We start from the raw sequence: 12278 nt of genomic DNA on the forward strand, positions 1-12278 counted from the left end.
GAGGTGTTTTCCCTTCTCTTTCCTCCGCCTCTAAAAGGTTGGCTTCGAACCCGGAGTTCTTCGCCACGCTCGACTGGGGGATACACCGCATTTGCGGCGTGCAGAGGCGAGGCTTGGGCGGCGGCAACCGCTGATTGGCAGTACAGGGGTGCCCGCCCCATCTCCTGCTCCCCGCAAAAGCGGGACAGCCAATCAGAGTGAGGACTGGTGGAACGGCCCCAATCCTGGACCAGGGCGGGGTTACGGCTCAGGTAGACCCCAGGCTGGAGCTGTCTTGGAAGAGCTGCTTGACGGTGGCCGAAGTACTGAACATCTATCTATCTACTCGCCAGGTAAGAATGACGCGGGGAGAACACATTTGTCGGTATCTTATAGCTGGTTGAGAGGATCCGTAGAGTCTGGAAAAGTGAAGGCGGGATGCAGGAATAGGGCAGCAGCCTATTAAGGGTAAAAGGATTCGAAAGACCCTGAGAAGGTGGAGCCCAGAAGATGAAGACCCGAAGGGTCCGGGAAAGAATGAGTGGATGAACGAATGAGTGGCTACCATGAACCTAGCCCGGTGTAAAAAAGAAAAGAAAAAACCGTCACTTTTTCGTGTACCTCTTATAATTCTTGAGATAGGTATTTTCTATCTCCATTTTGCAGGTGAGGAAATCCGGACTCTAAACTAAATTACTTGCCCGGGGTTACACAGCTTCTAAGTAATAGAACCAAGATAGCAACCTCTCTCTCCCCCTGGACTCTAAAATGTAAATTACTTACCCAAGGTTACGCAGCTTCTAAGTAGTAGGACCAGGATAGTAACCAATCTCTTCTTTGCTGAAGTGACCATAGCAGATTTTTAGAATAGATGCTGGTTACTTTAGGAAGCCCTCATGCTCTCACGCAATGAACTTGAGGGATTTGATGCAATTACAAATGACTAGTCTCTCAGACAAGCATTTACAATTTTGTCTTATCCCCTTATTGGACGTTTGTCCGTTTTATGACTAGTCTCTGAGATAAGCATGAAAAGATTCTCCCTATTTCTTTCTGTTCCTCCATGTTTAACAGGTGTGTCTTCTTGCATTTCAAGAAAAAGGGAACTACACAACAGTTGTTGAAAAAAGCAAGCTGGCATCCACCAGTCTCTGTGCCTAATCCTTCCTCTCTCCCCTTTCCAGACTCCTATCTCCCTCCTTATTTTCCCTGTATAAATAACCTTGCACCCAGCCAATGAGCAGGACAGTGGTCTTCCATACATGAGTCTGCTGCCATCCTCATGTTCGAATTAAACCACTTTCCTTTTACTCAAACTGTTTCCTTTTATTGGCTAAGGGAAACTGAGGCCTGAGTTCAGTAACAGATAGGTAGATAAGTTCAAAGGCGTGCTTAGGCTCTGCCTCATCAAGTTTTAAAAATTCCAATGAAATGGATATAAGTTCTGTCAGAGAGGGGGGCCCCCCTCTACAGTTTTTCTGATATTGGAAGGAGACAACCTATACCTCATATTGGAAATGAGAAAATAAAGAGACTGTATCTGCTTGTGATGTCCAGTAGAATTCTTTTCTCCCTGGAATTCAACAAAGTCCACTATTGTGATCTACCTTTCCACGTGGGATTTACCAATTCAGCCTTCCTCCTCTAGAACTCTTTTTTTTTTTTTTTTTGTTCGCTTTTAGTGCTTGACACTATCTTGGGCATAGCTGATTTTAATATCTTGTTTCAGCTATGGAGTTTAGGACTCTAGTGAAACTTGCGCCACCAAAGTAACAAAGAAAAACTGATAATTTACTACAGGCCAAAAAACACATAATGAAGAAAAAACTAATTCCATTGTTAGATTGTTTTAATTGAAGTTATGTGGTTTTTATTTAAGTCGAGCAGATTGAAATCACTGCTCAGCAAGAATTGTTCTAAGCTTTTTATTTAAAAAACAATGCATAACCTTATTTTCTATACACTTTAAAGACAGAAATGAAATGGATAAGGTATTCTTGTCTTCCTCAAAAATAGAAACTTCGGCCCTCCCTGGTGGCGCAGCGGGTTAAAGCACAGCACTGACAATCTAAAGCCACTTCCGCATGATTTTGATCCCCGCCTGCCCTGGAGGTAACCACATTGCATGGCAGACCTCTCCTAATCCGCCCACTGCTCCCCTCAGCAGTGTACTTTGTTGATCTGCCTGTTCTGCTCCCACTCTGTCTCTGGTGAAGCCTCTTAACACCCTTGAGCCTCTGGCCTGTATCCCAGTTCTGTATGCACAAATAAATAAATCTTAAAAAAAAAAATAGAAACTTCACGAAAATATTCTCAAACAAGCAGTAATGTCGAGTTCAGCAGACCATGGTTTGAATTTCAAGCTCTGCCATATGTAAGCTATGTGACATCAAGTCAGTCACAACCTCTCTGTGCCAACCTTCATCTACAAAATGAAAATAATCCTACTGCCTCCCTACCCTGTGACAGGATTAAATGAGACAATCCAAGTTAGGTGCATGGCAATGGGGCACTTCCAACAGCTGTTAACTATTCCAGTTTTTCTCAGACCTCCACACCAAATTGCTGTTTCCTTCTCCACATGCTTTTTTAATTTGTTCTTAAGTCATAACAGTTTAATTTTCACTTTTTGATTGCTCTTGGAGATTAAAAGTAGTGGTGTGCCTGAGAAACAACGTAGAGAAAATCTGAGGATGTCAGTGTTGCCCTGATACCATAGGTTCCACCTAAACATATAAGGCGGCCATGCATTTACCAGGACCTCGCCTGACAAGCAGCCAAGTGTCAGTTAGTAAATCTATAATCTCCTTTCAGCTATTTGCATTACAAAGGAATGACTTGAAAAATCAGACTCAAAATAAAGATAGGACTAAAACTAGCCAAGAGAAAGGAGTTCTGACTTAGGATAGATAATATTTTAGAAATATTGCTTGGCCAATGGTAAGTCCTATACCACCTATTGGAAAATACCATTGATTTACCACTGCTTGTAAACTACATTTCTTTAACCCTTATACATCCATTGGAATATTTACTGGAATATTTGTGCAGTTACTTTCCTACAACATGTGTCACTTCCACCCACTGTGTCATTTAGCCTTTTCTCCTCTGGGTAAAGGTCAGTTCAGTTTAGCTAGAGCAAATACTCAGCATGTCAACCCTGTGAATTCAGAGAAGTGTTACAATATCTGGGAGTAGATGAGCCTCGGGAACTTGGAGAGGAATTTATGACATAACTGACAGAAGATGGCTAGGGACAGCCCTCATGAGTAGGGTGCAGGTCAATTGTAGAGGTGTGAGTTTATGACTGACATAAACTAGTCTGTTGTCTCATATCCTTCGTTTTCGTTGCCAAGGCAAAAATCCCTCCCACGTTTAAGGGAAGCTATGAGTCGTTTCCTGAATGTGTTACGAAGCTGGCTGTTTATGGTATCCATCATAACGCTGGGGAACTCACTGCAGTGCTTCCGAGACCATGCCTTTCTCTATGAAAAGCTCTACACTGGCAAGCCGGATCTAGGTAAGAAACCTAGTAACTGCATCTTATGTAGGAGTGGCCTGAGTTGTGGTTTCCAGACCCAGCTGTACAGCGGAATAACCTAGCACACTTCAGCAATCAGAAAACGTGATTTCCCTTTCAAACCAATTTATTAAAACTTCACCCCCAAGGTTTGGCTGGGACATTTTTTTTAAAACTCCACGTGATTCTGCTACTTCCCATCTAGCTTTTGGCAGCCCCTTGAGTAACGGACTTCATGGATAATACGGGCCCTTTTTTCCCCCAAGCTCCTCTGAGTACTTTCTCATTCATCTTACACCCCCATAGGCAGTCAGACTGTTAGAAAAGGCATTATCTCTTCTCTAAAAGTAAGAATATGGCCTTCCCTGGTGGCACAACTGGTTAGGATGCAGCATTGCAAGCTGGCCACAGCTGCTTCAGTGCGAGTTTGATCCCCAGGCTGGGAGGTGACCCACATGGCACAGCAGACCTCTCCTGACCCTCCCACTGCTTCCCTCAGCAGTGTACTTCGTTGATCTGCCTGTTCTGTCCCCAACTCTGTCTCTGGTGGGTCCTCTCACCCTCCACATCTCTGGCCTGTACCCCAGTTCTGTACACATAAATAAAGAAATCTTTTTTAAAAAGAAGTAAGAAGAAAATGAAAAGTAAGAATAACAAGGTGGTTCTGTGGTGCTCTATTAGAAAGCCATAAAGATACTTTCCATATTATCTCCACCCTCCTCAGAAACTAGGCTGTAGGACTCGTGGTTTGCATCCTGTGTTGCAAATGGAAAGTTACTAATCCAAGGTCTTCTCAAACCATGACATAGTTCCTGAAAAAGTATCCAAAATTCCCTCCAAGTTAGCTCTCAAAATGAAATTTCAGAAGGCCCAGAGAGGCCTTTCCCAACTCCCCAGCCTCTCTGCCAAGAGGGCTCATGTCCCAGCCTACGCCTCCCTGCCTTGATGCGGCCTCTCTGAGCCACAGCACCATTTCACAACTGCTGACAGTTCTGTGTCACATTTACAGCTGACCCGGATTTAGACTCTGACCTACTCATTTTTCTGCATTATATGCGTATAAAATGTAACTAAGTAGGCTAAGGCTCATTTTAAGCAAAGTTCAAATATAGCGGAGTAAAGAAACTGGAAAAACCAGTAAGTCGTTCTACTTTTTCACCTTCAAATGCTGCCCTCTGATTGTCCAGGAACCCTCTATCGATTCACAGGCTTTTAGAAGTTACCTGGTGTAGCCCTTTGAATTTAAAGTTGAGACTTTAGGCAGCCCTCTCTGGTAGCACAGCAGGTTAAAGTGCAGCACTATGAAGCTGTCAGCGCTACGAATTTGATTCCCCGATGAGGGAGTTGACCCACATGGCATAGCAGACCTCTCCTGACCCACCTGCTCTGCTCCCCTCAGTCAGTCTGCCTGTCTTCTCCTCACTCTGTCTCTGGTGAGTCTTCTCAAACACATACACACCCCCATATACCTCTGGCCTGCACCTCAGCTCTTATATGCATAAATAAATAAATCTTTAAAAATTAAAATAAAGTTGAGGCCAAGAAGCCCAGACGTCCTAAAAATTGGTGAAGGGGCCCTCCCTGATGGCGCAGCGGGTTAAAGCACAGCACTAAGAAGCTGAAACCACTTCCGCATGAGTTCGATTCCCGCCTGCCCCGGAGGTGACCACATGGCGCGGCAGACCTCTCCCGACCCGCCCGCTGCTCCCCTCAGCAGTGTACTTGGTCAATCTGCCTGTTCTGCTCCCCACTCTGTCTCTGGTGAAGCCACTCGCCGCCCCTGAGCCTCTGGCCTGTACCCCAGTTCTGTATGCACAAATAAATAAATCTTTAAAAAAAAAAAATTGGTGAAGGGCATTGAGTTGTCAAAGCACTGTGTATGTCTGTGTGTGTGTGAGTCAGTCTCTAGCTCAGAATTAGAGCCTACATCCTCCCACAGGAGCACCATGGAACATCCTGTACAGTTGTACCTGGTGCCTGATCTGGTTAGGGTATGTCAAACAGTTCACTTTCACATCTCACTAAAGAAATTTCCTCAGGTTTTCCATCAGAAGCACTATCAAACTGGTTTCTTAAGAGTGAAGTCCAGCCAGATAATCTGGTTGACATACGGAATTTCTTCTCACTACCTTGGAAGGGTGTTCAGGTATCATTGCCTGGTTTTCTAAGGGCTGGAAAATCCTTAAAGTCCAAGAAAACATTAAGACAGGTGAAAACCTGTCTGTCTTGTACCTTGAAATTTCTCTGCTTTCATGTTTTGGCATTTCCAGCCACTGGTTGCCTTGATTGATGACTATATGTTAAACTCACCTAGACAAGAAATTTTTAGACAATAACCTCCAAAGAGTCTGATTTCATTGGTCTGGCACCCAGATCTTGGAATTGTATTGAACTCCTTCGGTCAATTTTAATAGACACCAGGGTCAAGGACCACAGCATGGCAGAATATGATTTGTGCCCTCAGGCTACATAGTTAATACAGCAGTGTCAGAACGAAGTCACTACAAGCATTCACCTTAGAAAATACCAAATACTAGTGCTTTGTTCCACTACCATGTTCAGGAAACCAGCCTGTTTTCAGCTTTGTTCAAATAATATAGATCTGGATTCAGGAGAAGTCCCAGGCACTCAGGTCTCTTTAAAGACCAGATGTGAGCTTCTGCCCCAGAATTTGAGTTCTCTCCTGCCTCAGCCTTGAGAGTCTGCTGACCTCCGAGGCATCTGGTAGTGATGGATCACTGCAAGATTCCCCAGCATCCCCCCAAACCTGTCCTGATCCATACTCATGGGCTTCACTAGAACCTGAGTGCCTTCCAGAGGCAAAGGTGTGAACTACTACTGGTAGTACCCCCTCAGAGGGCTCTTCGTCAGACTTCTACTCTGGGAACTCCCCCATCAGCTGGAGACATTTGAAGAAGAGCTGAGCAGTTCTCATTCTGGAATTTTTTCCATTCCTTCTAGTTCCCAGATGCAGTACCAGAACTTAAACTAAAAAACTCTGCCCAGCCTAAGGGAGTTCAACTCAGCCCTGCCTCTCATGAACCACCAGTGAGGTAGGAGGGGTTTGAAGGGAACCCCAACCCTCTCCTTTTCAACATTGTAGTGTAACCATACCAGGCCAGGCAGGTTCACTGTTGATTTGGGCAAATGAGTAAAGGAATCTTAGGCCCTCAACAGATTTGACAGGCCTTTAATGCTGAAGTAGGGAACTAGGTAACACAGGCAGACCAGCAGGTTGGCAAGCAGGCAGGGGGCCAGGAGGTAGGCAACAGCTGAGCCCCCAAGCCCCCCTTCAGTTTCTACAAGCACGAGTGCACTCTCCCTCTCACTTCTCTGAATGTTCTCTGTCAGTCTCCCTCATTCTCATAATCCTATCTCTCTGTTTCTGGATACATGCACCCCATGCTCTCTAGCCTGCAGCACAGGTATCTTATCACAGATGCACACTCCCTTGCTCACACTTCCCGACCCAGGTGTCTTTGCATGCCTCCTGTTCATGCTCTCAAGTGCTTTTTTGCACCAACATGCTATCATGTGTGGGCATTAAGACCTGGAAGGAAAGCCAGGCTGCAGATGCCAGTCATAGAAGCTGGAGACAGAAGGCAGGAAAGAGCCTGAGTGACTCCACTTTCCTTACAAACACGCATGCTTTTTTCTGCTCACAGTGAATGGCCTCCATGCTCGGACCTTTGGGATCTGGACGCTGCTCTCATCAGTGGTTCGCTTCCTCTGTGCCACCGACATCCGCAACAAGCCGTACGTGAGGAGAGAGTTTAAGCTCCCCTTTGTTGGAAATCGGGTGTTACGCATACCTGCCGTTGTCTGCTCCTTAAAAACCTGTTAGTTTTGATACAGCAGTCTAGACTGTGGATGATTATAGGTTAGTAGGTTTCATTTCTCCCAGGACTAAAAACACGGTAAGACCTGGAACTGAATAGCAGGTTGGCAGTGTCATTGTCCAGTCACCTGCCTCTTTACTAAAGAGTCAACCGTTCTCCTCCTCAGTAGAGTAGTATGCTCTTTTTAGAGCAGTCACCCACACTTACCTTATTCTCACATTCCTCCTTCAGAAACAAGAATGAACAGAAATGACCACCCATGAAAAAATGGAACCCACAAGCAAACTGCCATATGCTTATACAGAGTCCTTAGAGGAGGGCTGCGCTGCTGTCTGCCTCTCCAGGGCACAAATACACCCTGGTGTGGGGGCTTTCGCCAACATCTCCTATTTAGATGGGGTTGTGACTGACTCTTGCCACTGGAGGGCGCGCTCTTTCCAGCTATCGTCAACTACCACACACTTCAAGAAGGGCAACATTAGCGCCTGTCCATGGGTGAGGCCACCAAAATGCCAACTTCACACTAAAATACTTCTCCATCTTATCCAAGTTTTCAGCATTGAGGGAAAGATGTGGTGGTAATATTTATCGAGCCTCTCTTAAGCCAGAAGTTTTCTTCATAGGATCTTAAGTCTCCAAGCAGCCCTGGGAGATGGTGACTTTTATTCTTGATTTTAGATTTTTAAAGACCCAGTTAATTTAAACTGAGGAAGACTGGCTCAGGTGGGATTTGAAGCAGAGCTGTTAGCCCTGCAGCCCCTCTGATGTTTCACCTTTTTTAGTTTATTTATTTTTTAAATATTTTTAAGTGACTTGTTCTAGAATGACAAGTATTTTTGGAAGCAAGTGTGGCTTAATGAAAACAGCCTGGGGCCAAGAATGAAAACAAGAAAAGGGGCGCCAGTATCAGTTCACTGAGTAGCTTCGCAACAAAAAGTTCATTATATATCTTCTCTGCTCTTCATCTGTCAAATGAGAGCAGTGTGTCTGTTCTCCCTCAGGAGGACTGAAAGGGAGGAGGGACTGAATCATTACTTTATAGACCTCATCTGCTGGGTGTCAGGTATGACATGTCTTGCTTGTTGTGCTTCTGGAGCAAACAACTCAGACTCACCTCCACTTGTGCTGCCTGTTGATTTCCCTCCTCCCAGCACCCAACAGTGACTGTTCTTTCCAGCCATTCTGTAGCTTGGGACTTTGGTCCATGTGCTCTGAATGTGCATCTGGTTCTAGCCCCTCCCCAGCTCGCCCCTCAAAATCCACTCCTGTACATATGTATTTTAAATGTATAAAAACAGGTACAGGAATGATAAATCGATTTAAGTTACTGAATTCTTCTGGAGAGGGGGAAGGCAGGAGAATGGGAATAGAACAGGATAAGGCTACCCAGAATGCTTTAACTGACATCTGTAAATATTTTATTTCTCATACTAAAAATTTCTGAAGCCAAAATGTTGAAATGTTCAGAGTTGATAAATAAGAGCATTAGTTTCAGACAGGTTAATTAATAGTCTTCTAATTATAATTTTGTATATATTTGAAGCTTTGCATGACTTTTAAAATTTCATAGTTAAAAAAAAGCACAAAGATATCAGCAGTCCAAGCGACCTGTCATTCCTCTGCCTTATCATCAAAACTGAGGGAAAGTTTTTCTTCCCACAAGAACCCTGTGTGACATTTATCCAGGCTAAAACACCAAGCAGTCGGCCCATGTTACAAAAGCATCAAAAGCCACAGAGAAACCCTTGCTGCCCCATCCCAATTCAGACACTTTCCTCTGGGCTACCCACCCTGTAAGCATGATCCACAACCTCCACCTGGCAGACTGAGACTGTAGAACCAAGCCAGAACAAATAGAATTTGCAGCTTGCGGAATTCGGATTGATCCCCAATTGTCTACACTGCCTAAGGTTGCCCTCTTCTAGACTCTGAGTTGCTCTAGCTGACACCACCCCCTTGCTCAGACGTGGAGAGCCACCTGCCCTAGCTGCACCATTCTCAGCTCAGGCTAACAGATGAAACTTAGGTTTGCCCTAGCAGGGAATAAGTGGGTGGGATCAAATAGCCAGCTCTTCCTCAAAACTAAGCCTCCTTCTCTTTAGTCAGTCGCTTCCTGGGGTTTTATCGTATCTATCGCATCTAGCCACAACTTTTCCCCAGCACTGAACAAGTCGTGCCTTCAGTTCTTAGTTCTGTCTGCTCCCTTCTAGGCTCTACCACATCACACTCTGGACCTTCCTCCTCGCCCTGGGACATTTTCTCTCTGAGTTGTTCATATATAGGACGGCCACCCTCACGATTGGCGTCCTGGCACCCCTGATCGTGGCAAGTAAGCATCTAACCACCCTGCACCTCCCACAGGCACTCTGGCCATCAGGAGAGCAGAGTGTTGTTTATGCCAACCGCTAATCTTTTGTCTCTATTCTAGGTTTCTCGATCCTAGCTATGCTAGCTGGGTTCAGCTACCTAGAGGAGGAATCAGTACCCAGACACAAGAAGAGAAACTGAGTCAGCATCACCACCTCCAAGACTTCATCTCCATCCTGGCTGTCCTCTTCACTCATCTTCTCTCCTCTTTAATGTCTTCTTTTCTGCCCCATCATCAGCCCCCTTATCCACTTTGAGCCTTTCATGTTTTGGGGTTTTTACATTAAAAAAAAGTTGAAGATCCTTGCATACAGAAAAGCACATCTTAAAATGGGTGCTGTGCCCCTCCGTCCAGATAGGATATTGCCAGCACCGCAGAAGCCCCACTGATACAGGCTAAGAGTAGGAAATTTGGAAAGGAGGCAGCACAACATCAAAACTGGCTCATGCAAGGCCAGGTGTGGGGGTAAAAACGATTAATATAGTTGCTAAACTAGCTATAAAAAGATTCAGAGCACAGATTGGGAGGAGGAACATGGAATTAAGGACCACTGTAAAAATCTCCAGTCCTTTCAATTCTACCTGCCAAAGCAAATAAATTCCTCAAGTGTGAAGTCTGGAGTACAGAAGGGAAGAAGGGATGTGGAAATTGACATCCATTGTCCCTTCAAATCTACCTAGTGGAGCCAAGTAAAGAAAGTGCGTAATTGCCAACTGATAACAAGCGTCGTCGTTCCCAAGGCCAGTCCCTGAAGCACCACCTGATAACAAATGTTGGGCGGCCATCCATCCGTCCATCCATCCTGCAACATATACTTACTCAGTCCAGGTAAAGAAATTCCTTAAAGCGCCAACTGATGGCAGGTACCAAACTGCTGTCGACCAGACGGAGGTTGAGGACCACTAGAGACTCCCCAGTCCTTTCGGATTCTGCCTAATCAAGTCAGCAAAAGTGAACTACACCACAGACGTCAGCCCCTCCCCACTGAAAGATGTTACAAACACAAGACTGCCCCTCCAAATGCACAGGACACTCTGCAAGTGTCTTTGACTCCCCACTTTTTATAAATGAACCTGGTTTTTTAATATATCTAAATCCTCAGTCTCGTGGAGAAACTCACCATTGTGCCCCTGACGGGTGTCTCTGGTCAAACTTCGAGTTAACCCAGGGACCCCTCTCTGAACGCAACACCTCTCCAGACCAACATCACCCCTCTGCTGCTCCCCCACCTGCAGCCTCGTCTAGAACCCCTTCTCTGGCCTTCACTTTCTTCCTTTTATTTTCATCTTGCTTTGATTTGTGTGGTGGGAAGCCCAGAACTATGAAGTGTAAAGCTACTGCTTCAGCCAGAGCAGTTGCCACCGAGGGCTGCCTCCAGGGTGGCCCACCCAGGCCGGGCTCCTCGCTGCTGCTGCTGGTGTACCCAAAACTAAAGCACCCATGGCCAAGCAGTTCTTCAGAAGGGCTCCCTGAAGGTGGGCACAGCTCATCTGTGCACAGAAGTCGGGGCTCTTTACTCTGTACTTGCATAATGAGCTTTATAATAAAGGGGAAAAACCTCCACTCTGGCCCATCCTTATTCTTTGACCGCCCTTAAGCCGAAAAGTGACCTGCCTCTTCTGGCTGCTCACAGCCTGCCACTGGCTAGAGCCATCAGTGAGGAGGGCCGACCCAGGCACCCATGGCGCTCAGCCCCTTCTGTCACTAACTAATTTCTCTTGAAGCCAAACTTCCTCCTCTCCCCCATCTTCAAGACTCCTCAGTTTACCACTGAAAAGTCAAAAGCTGAGTTTTCTTCCCCAGAAAGAAACATTCTTTAAGGAATTGGCAGGCAACAGAATCAGACAGCATGGAAGAAACAACTGTTTGGCCATAAAGGGGAGAGCCCTAAACCCCAAGGGTAATGCCTGGATGAACAGCTGTCCTCCAGACACAACCCCAAGAGGCTCCATGCTAGCCCAGCCTTCACACAGGGCATGTAGATGCCAGAGTCCATTGTTTCAACAAATACTGAGTGGGCTCTTACACCACGCCAGATACGTAGGCAAGAGAAAGGATGACGCAGGCAAAAGACCTTGCTCCCTAACATTGTATTTGGGGAAACACAACCTATAAGCCCATAGGGGGAAAAGAAGCCCTCAGATAGAAATTAGAACTCCACAGAAAACAAGATATTGTGAGATCCAGAAGGGGAAGGGCTGTGCACATAGATCATCACAGAAGCCTCTCTGCATTAGGTTTTGAGCTGAGAATAGAATACTAGTGGGAACAGGTAGGAATGGTCTTGTTCAAGGAATAAGACTAGTGTGACTAAGTATGGGGATGTTAGGAAGCGAGAGGTCAGAAAAGAAGGCAGGGAACTTGTGAGGCATGTAGAAAGCTTCACTGCATTGGGAATTTGTCACTTAAGACTTCTCTGGTGGAAAGGAATAAAACTTTCAGTTTAAACAATGAACACTGGCTCACAAAACTGAAAAGTGAATGAGGTGCTTTAGGACTGTATGGTGCCATACTGGTTACACAATTAAATTCTCGGTGTTCTAGCCCTACGATTTAGAAAGAGCTTGGTAGT

General features: G+C 45.5%; 1 protein-coding gene across 1 annotated transcript; it reads left to right on the forward strand.

The window, feature by feature from the left end:
- Positions 1-29: 29 nt before the first annotated feature.
- Positions 30-11269, forward strand: LOC101627389 (chromosome unknown open reading frame, human C14orf1). The gene is made up of 5 exons (XM_004681677.2): positions 30-332; positions 3336-3499; positions 7165-7255; positions 9549-9667; positions 9767-11269. The coding sequence occupies exons 2-5, from the start codon at positions 3367-3369 to the stop codon at positions 9844-9846; spliced, it is 423 nt and encodes a 140-aa protein (XP_004681734.1). The 5' UTR covers positions 30-332; positions 3336-3366; the 3' UTR covers positions 9847-11269.
- Positions 11270-12278: the final 1009 nt, after the last annotated feature.

This window comes from Condylura cristata, unplaced genomic scaffold (assembly GCF_000260355.1).
Source record: "Condylura cristata isolate star-nosed mole 26May11 unplaced genomic scaffold, ConCri1.0 scaffold00013, whole genome shotgun sequence".
Lineage (NCBI taxonomy): Eukaryota > Metazoa > Chordata > Mammalia > Eulipotyphla > Talpidae > Condylura > Condylura cristata.